The sequence below is a fragment of the Trichoderma camerunense genome (assembly GCF_050948025.1).
Source record: "Trichoderma camerunense strain CBS 138272 chromosome Unknown V8C40scaffold_5, whole genome shotgun sequence".
In the NCBI taxonomy this organism is placed as follows: domain Eukaryota; kingdom Fungi; phylum Ascomycota; class Sordariomycetes; order Hypocreales; family Hypocreaceae; genus Trichoderma; species Trichoderma camerunense.
In genome coordinates this window covers 621543-634878 of record NW_028145365.1, presented here as the reverse complement: position 1 = coordinate 634878, position 13336 = coordinate 621543, and the positions used below count along the sequence as shown (strand labels likewise).

Sequence of the window (13336 nt, the reverse complement as noted above, 5' to 3'; positions counted from 1 at the left end):
CAAAGGATAACCCTCAAGAAACAACGTTTACTATTAAACAGCCCACTCCAGTCATAATCAGTCAAGCTTCTCAGTTTATATATATATATATATATATATATATACTTACTAAGATGAACACAAAGCATCCCTGCAATCTGTCAATAGAGAATCAGGAGTGGCGACGGTATTCTTCAAGGCAGGCAAACCGCACGAACTTAACCCGCTGAAACTAGAAGCAGTAAGGAAAGAGAGATATATCCTCTTTGACATCTTAAAGATTGGCATTTCAAGCCGTAAATCATTTAAAAAAAAAACCCCCCCATCAAAGAAAAAGGAGATACACGGTAACACTGACTACAAGACAGTCCGCACAGCAAAGACATCTCCATCTAGGTACTTGGTGAATCTTGTATGTGAGACCCTCGACAATGAGGACGGATTCTACTCTAGGGGTTATTCAACACATCATCTGCTCGTATGAGTTCATTATAGAGCGATAAAGGTATCTGAAAGCTACCCCATCAAATCCCATAGACGAAGTGCAACACGGGTTTGCGAACAGCCAATAAGACCTCTGGCGCCATCTAACTACAGAGCCTCAAAAGAATATCAACTTCCGATAGGCGATTCGAGACGTTAAGGGGACTTGCGCTGCTCTAGAGACGAGTATGCTGGAATAAAGTGTATCCTTGGTGCCCTTCATGGCTAACAAGGTTTATTGCCCCTAATCTTCTTCCGAAAAGCATAGGCTAAATGAGTTAACGATACAAAAATTGGCTTTCAAAGCGCAGATTAAGCACTTCATAGTTAAAATAGTAGTATACATAGCTGTCTCTCGACGATTCATAAGGTTGTCTTGTGATAGATTCCGAAAGACAATCTCATAGAAGGACAAACAACTCTTTACTGTCATTCGTTACCCCCATTTGACTCCAAAAAAGGTCAGAGGTTTCTTCCCTGACCTTGAGGCAGCAGTGTCTGCATTCTCCAGATATATCCTTTCGTGGCCCTTGATATCCACGAATAGGTATTTGTACTCATATTCGCTCTGACCGCGAGGCATAACCATGTGGCACTGTACTACTCCGTTTGCCAGAGGGCCCTCGACCTAGAGAACATTAGTAAATTTTGTAACGACGAGATTATAGTTAGAGAGTTGAAACTTACATAGAAATGCATCATGAGATGCTGGTTGCCTTGGGAGTCTGTCCTCTCAGTGGACCTTTGAAACCATGTAAGTGTACTGTCTCGCATTCCCAGATACTCGCAAACACCTACGTAATGGGTCGTGCCCTCCTCCATTTATTAAAGGTCTCGTCTCCATGAGCTGAAATTTTGTTCGCATCACCTAGAAGCTCAAGGCATCTATGGTCTTTTTTGATCATGTTAACAGCTCTGTTGAACTGATTTGTCTTGCTCTCGGGAGAAAAGACATCCGTCCAAAGGAAGTATGCAACACCTCCCTAAACATCAACAATTAGCCTTTCCAGTTCCATATCCTACTAGCCAGCATAATAACACTCTCCAGGAAACGTACGGTGCAAACGAGACCAATGATGACCATGCCAAAGTTATAAGACTGTTGAGTTGCCCTCGCCGCCTTCTCGGCGGCTGATAGTTCGCTCCATGGCACAAATCCGGTGTCGTTAAATGGCGTGACGCTTCTCCGCTTAGATTTTGGGGTTGCGGTAGTTCCCAGACCAGTCGGAGATGCAAAATGGCGTACGAAGAGAGGCCGAGCAGATCGTGCAACTGCGGACTTCGTGGTAAATCGAATCGCGGAAAGAGACGTTGTTGGCTTCATCATGGCGGCTCTCCGGCTTCCATCTTACCGAGAAAGTCTCGTCAGGATGAAATCGGGCAGAAAAACGTAATAGCTTAGCAACTCGACGAAGCTCTTACATGACAGAGAGTGAAGCTTCCCTTGGCTGTATATTCGGAATCTTGCGCGACACCGCCCTCGGCAGAAAGTTGAAAGTGGGGAGACCACCAAGCCCGAACAAGCTTAGCGGCGCCGATATGCCACTTTACCGCATCGCCCTACCTTGGCCTTGAGAGTCTCCTTAATAATTATCCCAACATTGGATTGTGCTGCGTCCTCTCTGTCCTCCCTTGACACGGTCGCTGCATAAACGGGCAATACAGCGGTTCCCCAGAAATCAAAAGGCTTTGATCGAACTCGCTTCGGATCCCCAGCACCGTCTCCCAAGATGAGTGCCCTCGCGTCGAAACAGCAATCGCTCAAGATCTTCGAGAAGTTGAAGACGAAGCCGGCCAACAAGGTGCGAGAACATGGTCGCGACGGCACTTGAGGTTCCAGAAACTAACGCGCGCCATTGCCTCCCTAGATATGCTTTGACTGCGGACAGAAGAATCCCACATGGACGTCGGTGCCTTTCGGCATCTACCTGTGTCTCGACTGCTCCTCCAATCACCGTAACCTCGGTGTTCACATCTCCTTTGTGCGATCGACAAACCTGGATCGTATGTATTCGGGATCATATCTTCTCTGTTTGCGATACCCTTTCTGACAAAAAGACGCTGTTTAGAGTGGCAATGGGATCAGCTTCGAGTAATGAAGGTCGGCGGCAACGAGTCTGCGACCAAGTTCTTTCAGCAGAACGGAGGTACTGCGGCATTGAACAGCAAGGATCCCAAGACCAAATACCAATCCAGCGCGGCTACCAAGTACAAGGATGAGCTGAAGCGACGTGCCGCACGTGATGCTCTGGAGTATGCTGACCCCGATGATCCCGATTAAATGATAGGACCAAACCTCTAACCTCAATGTTAGATACCCCGAAGAAGTGATCATTGATGCTGTGGAGGGAGATGGTAGCTTCACTCCTGCTGGAGAGCCAGACGATGATTTCTTCTCGTCTTGGGACAAGCCCACGATCAAGAAGCCGACGCCCCCAATCTCTCGAAATGCGACACCTCCGGTCGTTGGCCGCACCCCGTCACCATTCCTTACCGCCGGTAACAAGGATGTCCCACGTGCGGCATCACCTTTATCAAAGACCGACTCAACAGAGACGAAACCTGCGGCCAGTCGAATTACTACATCTGCCGCCCTGCGCAAAACGGCCACGGGTGCTGGCGCCAAGAAGACAAACATTCTCGGTGCGAAGAAGGTGCAAAAGCTAGGCGTCAAGAAGGTCACTGGTGATATCATCGATTTCGACGAGGCTGAGAAGAAGGCCAAGGAGGAGGCAGAGCGTATTGCCAAGCTTGGATATGACCCTGAAGCCGAAGAGGAACAAGCACCAAAGAGCACTGCGGCTTCATCTGCCGCCATCATTTCCCCGACGCCTATCAGCCCAGCTAGCAGCTCACACACACGGCAAAAGTCGAATGCTGAAATGGAGCGATTGGGTATGGGCATCGGTCGCCTTGGATTTGGCCAGATTGGTGGCGCCAAGGCCGCTGCTTCAGCTTCTTCAGCAAAGAAGAATGCCGGTGGCTTTGGCTCTGTTGGGCCTGTAAAGGCATCTGCTGCAGGTAAGTCATCATCGTTTCTCGCGACGTCTCTTCATAAACTAACAATTGCTTTTGTAGACGAGTCTGAGACGTTTGCTCGCAACAAGTTTGGCGCCCAGAAGGCCATCTCCTCTGATGAGTACTTTGGCAAGGGCTCCTATGACCCCAATGCTCAAGCCGAAGCCAAGACTCGACTTCAGGGTTTCGAGGGAGCCACTGCCATCTCTTCAAATGCCTACTTTGGACGAGAGGAAGAGGAAGAGGTTGAGGATTATGGTGATCTCGAGTCAGCCGCCAAAGACTTTGTGCGCAAGTTTGGAATCACTGCCGCTGATGATTTGGAAAACTTGTCCACCGTCATTGGCGAGGGTGCTACCAAACTACAGAGTGCCATCCGTTCTTATCTTGATGGTTAAAAGTACTACTTAGCGATTTTCCCCCACTTGTAAGTAGTGGGCACGAAAGAGTCAACGACTTGCGATTTTGGATGGAAAAAGTTATTTATTCCAAAGGGATGATGACGTTCATGCAGGTGATGGGGGCGAAATGTTAATGGGCGGGATTCACAAGGTGATACGGAGTATCAGAGATGGTGTTGGCAGGGCGGAAACTACCCGAGAATGGCGTAATGTCAAAAATAGCTGGCATGAATAGACGTGGAGTCTTTTGTTCTGCCTTTTTCTAGTTTGTATTTATTTTTATGGCAGGCACAAAACATTTTAAAACCGAACCCTCATATTTCCTCCCTCTATCTTGTGAATAAAGGGCAATTAACCTAGGTAAGATAGGTTACCTGAAGGTGGGTTGAGCATGGCACCACGAAATACTGATCATTGTATTCTTTTTATCGGTTTATTTGCTTTGTTGGTACATATAGGCTAATTATGAACATTTATATGCTGAATAGTCTACATGGAGTGGCATGAAAACATTAAGGAGATATGACAGGGCTTCGTGAAAACAAGACCGAAGAAAAAACAAGGAAAATAGTTTTTGTTTCTCAATTTTTTTTACAGCTTGGATGAAGGGCCAACCAGCATGGAGTTGCCCTTTTTCAGCCAGGCAACGGCATCGGTAATGAACTCATCGACAACAGCCTTGGCGGGCTTCTGCTCGTTGACAACGGCGGCAGCCTTGCCCATCAGGAAGGGGCGGAACTGCTCAAGAGGATCGTCATCGTCGTCATCGTTGGCACTGGTCTGAATGCCCTCAATCTTGGGCTTCTCGCCGCCGTTGAGGACCTTGTCGAGATCAGCCTCGTAGGGGATGACACCCTTGGCGGCAAGCTCCTTCATCTCCTGCTGGCGGTTGGTCTCCCAGTCGTTGATGTAAGAGTTGTTGCGGACGCGCATGGGGCGGCCGGTGAAGATGATGGTGCGGACGTTGTCGTCGTGGCCGGCGGTGCGGACGGCCTCCTTGTGCGACTTGGGCGCGCCAGCCTCGTCGGTCAGGATGAAGCGGGTGCCGACCCAGACGGCGCCGGCGCCCATCATGAGGGAGGCGGCCAGCAGCTGGCCGTTGTGGATGCCACCGGCGGCGATGACCTGGACGGGGCCGCCAGTCAGGGGCGACTTGTGCTTGTTGCAGATCTCGACGACGGCGGGGATCAGGACAGTGGTGGGGATATCACCAGTGTGGCCACCGCCCTCACCGCCCTGGGCGCAGATGATGTCGACGCCGACGTCGATGCACTTCTGGACGTGCTTGACGTGGCCGATCATGTTCATGTACAGGATGCCATGCTTGTGCAGCTTGTCGACGATGGCCTTGGGGGGAACACCGACGGCGGAGACGAACAGCTTGGCGCCGGACTCGATGATGATGTCGGTAAGCTCGTTGAGCTTGCCCTTGGTGTAGTCATAGCTAGGAGAAAACGCAAACGTGTTAGCCTTTTTGCATGTGCAAATCTCGGTCCATCTCTCGGGGTTCTCTCATCTTCAGCCGAGACCGCCGTCATCACGAGCATGTGATTGTGATTACTGACTGGGTGGCGTTTTGGAGGGGGGTCCGGCTTACTTGGTCTTACGGGCGTTGCCACCAACCTGGGGGATAAGCAGGTCAACACCAAAGGGAGCGTTCTTGTCGTTGAGGTAGCTCTTGAGCTCGGCAATCTGCTCCTTGAGCATCTCTGGGGTGTATCCGACACCGCCGATGACGCCCATGCCGCCGGCGTTGGTGACGGCAGCCGCCAACTTGGGACCGGCGGCGACGTTCATGCCGGCCAGCAAGATGGGGTGCTTGATCTTGAAAAGATCAGTGATGGGAGTGCGGATCTGCTCTGTTTGTTTTGCGCGACAATCACATGGTTAGCCGTGATCCAGGGAGAGATTGGGGAAATCTAAACGCGACGGTGGCCGGAAAGAAAACTTACGAGAAGCCATTGTGACTGATGATTCTGTCTGCAACACCGGAAAGGGTATCAAAGGAGAATAGAAAACACGGTATGGAGAGAGACAACAGAGGGAGAATGGTATGAAGAAAGAAGAGAAATGGGGAGCGGCCGATCAAGTTTAATAATGGAATTTAGATTCTCTACAGCCGAGAGGGGACCGTCGGAGGCAGATGCGTTTCCAGACATCTCCATCAGTTGACCCTGACGAACCGAGGCTTGGGCTAGGAGCTAGAGCCAAAACGGGTTTAGGGCCGTATCGGTCTGAGGTGGAGTTCTGGGGAAAGATGCCGAGGTGCTGGAGTTAGTCAGCAGACTTGGAGAATCTGGAGTACATGCAGCGTCATGAGCACGAGCATTACTCCGTACTCTACTCCGTAGTTTCTTCCGATTTAAATTTGAGCATGGGTTGACCCTTGCGGGGAAATACATGTGTCAATTTCAACTTTAGTCATTTGGGTGTCATTATATAAGTCCAGATGTATCTCAAGCCGGACAATGTACTCGTATTGTCATCCATGTACCTATACACCACCAATTAGACACTTCTCGCGGGGTTTTGATCTGATTAGTAGTATTAGTAGTCACAAGAAGCCGAATTACGGGATGGTGTAGACCGGAATGATTCAATCTGTATCTTCCCCAGGATTGCGGAGAGAATTATCTAACAATCGGCGGCTAGCAAGTCAACCGAGGCATCCAGCTATGCAGACGCTTGCCCGGTGTGTTCTGCGTCTTGTTCTAGAAACTGGAGAAAACATGGCCGCTAGCCCCACTTTCCAGGGTAGGTCAATGGATTTGACCGCAAAAAAACGAACCTCATGGCTCATATCGTAAGCTTCAGCTCAAGCTAACTCATCGACACATTGGTTTGCCACCTCATCCCAGACGGGATCATTAAAGGAGATGAGGTTCCGTATACATCATGCTCCGATAACACGGGGGCTGCAAAGCTCTGGGGCGCGCAATTTCCACTCGTCGTCACGATGCTTTCCTTCAACACAATCTCTCTTTACCACCATCATTCATCGACCGAGATCTCGAGCATCAACCAAGGAGAGCTCAGCTACCCACAGCCGATCTCACTCAGGATGCGGTTGCCATCCAGGTCCAGCTGTCAGCAAAACCAAGACGGCATACATTGCTCTGGGAAGCAACCTCGGAGATCGCATATCTGAAATCGAAAAGGCGTGCAATGAGATGACTAGACGGGGCATTCGGGTTAAGCGGACCAGTAGTCTATGGGAAACAGAGCCCATGTATGTAACGGACCAAGATCGCTTCATCAATGGTGCCTGCGAGGTGGGTAATCCGTGACTCTGTTGTCATTTCATGGAAACTTGCTTACAGTTCATGCATCTCACAGGTTGAGACCGAATTGGAGCCTCTGGGACTCCTGGATGAACTGCAAGCCATTGAGCGTGAAATGGGCCGCAAGAAACTGATTGACAAAGGTCCACGGAATATTGACCTGGATATCTTACTCTATGGTGATGAAAAGGTACAGAATGAAAGGCTCAACGTGCCTCATATCGGCATACCGGAGCGTGAGTTTGTCTTGAGACCTCTAGCAGAGTAAGTTGGTTTGTTTGAGTCTCTTCGGAAATATCTTCACTTACCAATTCCGTTCTTTTTATCAGATTAATCCCGTCAAAACCGCTTTACGCATCGCAACCATGGAAACTCGTCCAGGATTATCTGAATGATCTCACCCCTGGCGAGCCCCTGTCCTCTATCACTCCGCTAACATCAACGCTGGCACCATTGACGCCTCTCGTGCCTGACAGAAAGACCAGCGTCATGGGAATCTTGAACATGACACCTGATTCTTTCTCTGATGGTGGTCGGAATAACTTGGAAAGCCTGTCAAATACTGTCATTGAACTAGTTCGCAATGGAGCCTCAATCATTGATGTTGGTGGACAGTCAACAGCTCCTGGCCGGCCCGAGGTGACTGCAGAAGAAGAAGCCTCTCGTGTTGTGCCTGCAATCGAGCTGATCCGATCTATACCGGAAACTCGTCATGTTGCCATCAGTGTCGACACCTATCGGGCATCCGTGGCCGAAAAGGCCATTGCCAGCGGAGCCGATATCATCAACGATGTCTCTGCGGGTGCTCTAGACGCTGATATGCTCCCAACCGTGGGAAGACTTGGGAAGACGATATGCCTGATGCACATGCGAGGAAACCCTCAGACAATGACGAAGCTCACTTCCTATCCCGATGGGTTGGTGCCAACTGTTGCGGCTGAACTTCTGTCGCGGGTAGCCGCAGCCGAGGCAGCAGGCATCCGAAGATGGCGGATAATCCTGGATCCAGGAATCGGGTTTGCCAAGACGGGGGCTCAAAATTTAGAATTGCTACGTAGTCTCGAGGAGTTGAGGGCGTGGCCTGGCTTGCAGGGCCTGCCATGGCTTGTTGGAACGAGTCGGAAGAGCTTCATCGGCAAAGCGACGGGGGTGGAAGAAGCATCGCAGAGGGTTTGGGGCACGGCCGCAACGGTGGCAGCAGCAATTCAAGGGGGGGCGGATGTGATACGTGTTCACGATGTTCGGGAAATGTCCCTGGTGACAACCATGTCGGATGCCATCTGGAGGTCTCGAGACTGAAAGACCTATCCAACTGATTACGAGACGAAGAATTTCTACCATCATCATCATGAGATTACTCTACTTTCTCATCTCACCTTGAACTTTCTCCCTTCACCCCCCTTTTTTCCTTCCAATTACTCTCTTATCAAGCCATCTGCCTCTATCATCTCGCCCTATTTACTCCCATACTACACTTCAGATAAGGAGGAGAAATCAGATTGATCAGACGGAGATAACGCAAGAAGAAGAGGAAACAACCGGCGGAGCACGTCTTGAAGGCTGGGCAGCGGCACATTGAGCAAGATGCTTATGCCATCCAAAATAGGAACATCTTGCACATCTCCCACAGACATATTAGCATAAACTGCCTCACTTTTTTACAAATGGGAAAAATTACTAGACTTTCTTCACCGGCCGGCGCTATGTTGGGTCCGCGTCTTTTTCGGACACTTTTTCGAATTGAATCGTATTCTTGGATGCCCCTGATCCTTGACTTGTGTAACAATAACAAGGCCCTTGGAAGGCCTTTGAGATGCACCGTCGATCACCGGTGTACGCCCTCCCCAGCCTGTACTACTCCAAATACAAAGCTGATTAGCTGGACATGGGCTGTTCGGGTGTGCTTTCGGGCTGTAACCCAGTATCACTTAGATTTGATCCTCGTGTTAGGCCGGAATTCTATGCCGGTGACACTCGACTTCTACACGAGACGCCTGCAACTCGTTCTCTCTTTCTTCGTGTGTGTTGTAAAAGACCAACGGTGTTACACATGGCACCATCTAAGAGCAACGACTGACGACTCTAATGTGGTGTACAAGATTCGGTTTGAATAACGACAGTCCCAAAACACCCTCATGAGGCAACATGGCGTTCGCTAGGGTGAATCTATGGATAGCTACAAAAGCTTCTGGCCAAAGCTACAACAGAGGTACAGAGGTGTACCCCAATCCTGAGCAGCCGGAACATGCAAGGTTGCCATGCAGGGTCGCAACACGTGGATTCGGGTTACCTAACGGTAGGGTTGCAACAAGCGAGGCCAGGCTACATGGCGGGCGTCTCTTTTGCAAAAAAAGGACGAAAATCGAAACGGGCCGAGAACCGAATAGGAGATGCAAGTGAGAGGATTCGGGCATAAGTCTCTTGTAGAGGGCAGACAATCTTGGACACATGCGAAAATCCCGCGCCGCCGCCGCAAGGCAGATATGCTTACTTGACACAAAGCCCGCTCCCTCTCCCTGCTTCTTCTTCTACTTTCCTCGTCCGTATTATCCTTCGATGGGTACCACACACGCCCCCCTCCTGTTTTTAATATCTCCGGAGAGCAACTGCTGTGAAACTTGAAAACCATGGAAGCGCAACAGGCAGAGGCACCGGTAGGGCTGATCCATCAAAGAGATTTGCGCACCACAGCCGCCGCCGAGAAAATCACGGCCTAGAGCATGAGATTGAGGCAGTAAGCGTGTCCGGCGCATAACTCAAGGCTCACGGTTCATCGGCGCTTGGCGGCTTAAGGCCGACTGACGGGAGAGCCTGCCTGTACTTTGCTCAGAACGCTGCAAAACATTCGCCATAGCCTCTCTCTTCCTCTCTCCTACTTCTCTCCTTCTGAGTCCTAATTACATCATACGATACGACGACGCGGAGAATGGCTACTTGCGGTTAATAAAATGTGAGACACGCCCCTCCCCATGGGGGAGCAGAAGGACCAAAGCCGAGCTACTCGTTGACATTCGTTCAAAAATGTGTAAGAACACGCAAGGCTTTTGGCGACAGCTCGGTTCTCGTTGTCATGGCTGTTGTAGTTGGCCCGTCTCCGAGTTTCTAATCCTTCCGGATCCTCTGATCCAAGAATCCCCCAGATTGGTCTCGGACACCCCGGTTTGGCGACGAACCCATGGGTAGTAGTACTTTGCGAAGGCTCCATCATGGGTCCGCCTAGAACATACGAGTACATGCGTGGTGTAGGTGCGTATAAGCGAGTGTGAGTGTGAGTGTGCGTTTGTGTTGGCCGGGCGTGCTATCTTTGTTTCCTCCCTGAGAATCATGAACAACTTTGTCACGACTACCCTGTAGAAGCCACTGTTTTACGTCTCTGTTGTCGTTGTTGTCTCCTACGTAGGGCGTGCGGCAATGACATACATCGACATGGATACCGGCACGCCAACAGTGTGGGCGTGGGGGCTCTGACTCCAAGAACCTGGATTTCGTAAAAAGGGGGGGGCGTGCGGCAAGAAGACAAAATATACATCTTGGTTCAAATCACATGCCGCTTGGTACTTTGCGTGAGATGTTTTCTCTCGCCTCCATTTCTTTCACCAAACAAGCAAATCACAGTGTAAAGAATTATTATTTTGTACATGTTCTATCTAGCAGGCATGAACATCTTTTGGTAACACCGATCAAGCTGGAAAATCGCAACAGCTCGCATCGGCACTCGGGAGAGCTAAACGGATGTCACGCGAATACAATGTATGTTGCTATCTCGACAAGCACAGCAGAGCTCCATGCTCAACACAGCATATAGGCGCTCTAAACCTGTCTCCTCAGCTTCGCACGCCCCTTGTTTAAGCCCTGATTTAGTAGCCGCCTGCCGTAGCGGTTGTCTGTGCTCTCTTTCCTCTGTTGCCACAATCTGCTCAGCGTTCACCGAGTTGTTCGGATGTCAAGATGGGACGGACCGGCCGGGTTATGGGTCCAGGGACGGGAAATGCTGTGTAGCGCCGTTAAAAACAGCCCCGTGTTACTTGAGTTCATCCGAACTACGACCCCGTTCTGTGCTTCATACGGCGCGCTTGGCAGTATCATACTCTGTTTTTAAGGATTTCATTGTATGGTATCTCTTTATATTACTAGACAAAATACGAGAACATCTTTCCTTCTCGTTGTAAGATGAGCCGAACGCCGGCGTGTCTCTCAATAATGACGTCGTCTCATAAACAAAATAATTAATTTCCTCATGCATGTTGGTCAATTTCCCATATGGAAAGCCACCACCATAGCTGAGCGGGTAATAATAAAGCCACTCGTTTCAATATGCGCTGTGGAAGACCAGATATGGCCAAGTTACAGCTCGTACTTGTAACGATTTGGGCGTCTAAGCAGACGTTTCCCGAAAGTTGCTCGGCTGAGGCCCAAGTCTAGGCCATAATACAGCACATCAGCACACCAGAACACACCGGCGCAACGTCCAAGAAAAAGAAAGAATGCAAGAGATGCTTCAATGATTGCAGGGTTATTAAACTCGACTGGGGGCGTACAACTAGCTGCATAGGGCAAGGCGAAGTGAGTTGTTCAGTCTTCTGCAAACGCTTAAAGGCAGAAGCGCTTCAAAAAGCAAAGGTATCACCGAGTGTCTCCGTTAATGAGACAACATCTTAATCAAAATACAGGGTATGCCAAGCGGGATGGCTGTGTGTTTGCCTTTTTTCTCAGCTGCAGGGTCTATACTAGTAATTCTAACAAGCGCCAAGAGCAAAACATGCATGATCGGTGCTAGCAGGCTGAATCCTGAAATCTTTCGATCCCTGCATTCAGCAATGACATTATGTTACCGAGATGCCAATCCGTTTTGTATAAAAGTCTCCGAATAGAACTCAGCCGTGGAGGTGATTGTCGTATGTGCCTAGAACCACAACGCCACGTTATAGAACTAGCAGCTTCACCTGTCCAGTAGCAACTTGTTGATTACAATTTTATTTTCCAATAGGACGCAAATGCATCTCTGATCTCCACAGACGAAGCATGCTCGGAACTACAGTATACGACCCGGAACGAGTAGTGTAGTAGTGTATTGACAACTTGAACAAGGGTATAGCCTGCCGGAAAATACAGCACAGTTCGGGGAGCCTCCGTCTTCGATAGAAGATGGATACAACATCATGCGTGTACACAACTCGCGTATCCGAGGAGTAACATTACGGGAGGCCCTCAATATATCGTCTCTGCGCCAGCGTCGTCACAGTGCATCCGCTAAGGACTCAAAAAGCCTGCGGCTCTTTGACCGTAGTGGCATTTGGCATTGTCGCTCGCTTGCGGCTTCGGCTGATGGACAGGCGGCAGACGCCATGCTTTGAACTCGCATCAATAGCGTATCAATTTGATGAAAGTCACGAAACTAGCCACAATTGAGCCTTTGCGCTTAGTTGTTCTAGGCTACACCTGCATGCTTGCAATGAGTACTCGTCCATGTTCAGTAAGTATAATAACTCCCACCCTCTCTACTTTCGTTAGCCCAAAGGACTGAGAGCACCATTCTTGCTGACCATAAAGCAAAGAGCAAGCAAAGTAGCAACGAGGGAAAAAACCACTACATAAAGATAAAATTCAGCCGCAATGATACCCTCTAAGAGGGGTAAATCGCAATATTGTGGTCCAGCCCCTGAATGATCATCCGCCAAGCACGATAGAGATTGTAATTGTGTTGCATTTCATAAAAATAAAGAAAGACCCTGTGAACGCGAGCAATGCGAGATAATAAGAGAAAAGCGCATACAGGTGATGGTCGCACACAAAAAAAAAGTATGGAGTCTTCGCTTCGGCCAATGCGAAACCCTGGCTACATCATGCATGGCCCCCCCTCACATTGTTGATTTCCCAACGCCACGCATCAAGACCCCGGTACCCGGTGTGACGAAAGAATGCAGGATCTTACAGCAAACGGCGACCTCGGCTAACCATGCAGAAGCCTCTCTGCTAATGGAAACGACAGTGTGCGGAATGACGAGCGAAGCCCAACAACCGACGGAACAAGAAACAATAGGTGAAGTCAAGTAACAAGTATCGTTATGAAAATATTAAGAAAAAAAAAGTCAACACGAAGCAGAGCGAGAAAGGGGTAGTATTAAAAAAAAAAAACAGTAAAAAAAGAGGATAACCTTCATTAACAAACTACAT

At 49.5% G+C, this 13336-nt stretch overlaps 4 protein-coding genes across 4 annotated transcripts; 2 read left to right on the top strand and 2 right to left on the bottom strand.

Annotated features, from left to right (window-relative positions):
• Nucleotides 1-261: 261 nt before the first annotated feature.
• V8C40DRAFT_238716 (protein tim21) lies at nucleotides 262-1879 on the bottom strand. Its single transcript, XM_083214505.1, has 4 exons — nucleotides 1520-1879; nucleotides 1261-1445; nucleotides 1150-1204; nucleotides 262-1090 (listed from the first exon to the last, which is right to left on the bottom strand). Exons 1-4 carry the CDS (start codon nucleotides 1787-1789, stop codon nucleotides 899-901), a joined length of 702 nt encoding a protein of 233 aa, XP_083075445.1. The 5' UTR covers nucleotides 1790-1879; the 3' UTR covers nucleotides 262-898.
• A 179-nt stretch (nucleotides 1880-2058) lies between these two features.
• V8C40DRAFT_238713 (ADP-ribosylation factor GTPase-activating protein) lies at nucleotides 2059-4192 on the top strand. The gene is made up of 5 exons (XM_083214504.1): nucleotides 2059-2264; nucleotides 2331-2466; nucleotides 2532-2715; nucleotides 2777-3483; nucleotides 3541-4192. The coding sequence occupies exons 1-5, from the start codon at nucleotides 2193-2195 to the stop codon at nucleotides 3876-3878; spliced, it is 1437 nt and encodes a 478-aa protein (XP_083075444.1). The 5' UTR covers nucleotides 2059-2192; the 3' UTR covers nucleotides 3879-4192.
• A 108-nt stretch (nucleotides 4193-4300) lies between these two features.
• V8C40DRAFT_238711 (2-nitropropane dioxygenase) lies at nucleotides 4301-6006 on the bottom strand. The gene is made up of 3 exons (XM_083214503.1): nucleotides 5834-6006; nucleotides 5479-5740; nucleotides 4301-5325 (listed from the first exon to the last, which is right to left on the bottom strand). The coding sequence occupies exons 1-3, from the start codon at nucleotides 5841-5843 to the stop codon at nucleotides 4473-4475; spliced, it is 1125 nt and encodes a 374-aa protein (XP_083075443.1). The 5' UTR covers nucleotides 5844-6006; the 3' UTR covers nucleotides 4301-4472.
• Nucleotides 6007-6695: 689 nt separating this feature from the next.
• On the top strand, nucleotides 6696-9012 carry V8C40DRAFT_238710 (folic acid synthesis protein). Its single transcript, XM_083214502.1, has 3 exons — nucleotides 6696-7153; nucleotides 7218-7426; nucleotides 7492-9012. Exons 1-3 carry the CDS (start codon nucleotides 6758-6760, stop codon nucleotides 8459-8461), a joined length of 1575 nt encoding a protein of 524 aa, XP_083075442.1. The 5' UTR covers nucleotides 6696-6757; the 3' UTR covers nucleotides 8462-9012.
• The last annotated feature ends 4324 nt before the right edge of the window (nucleotides 9013-13336 follow it).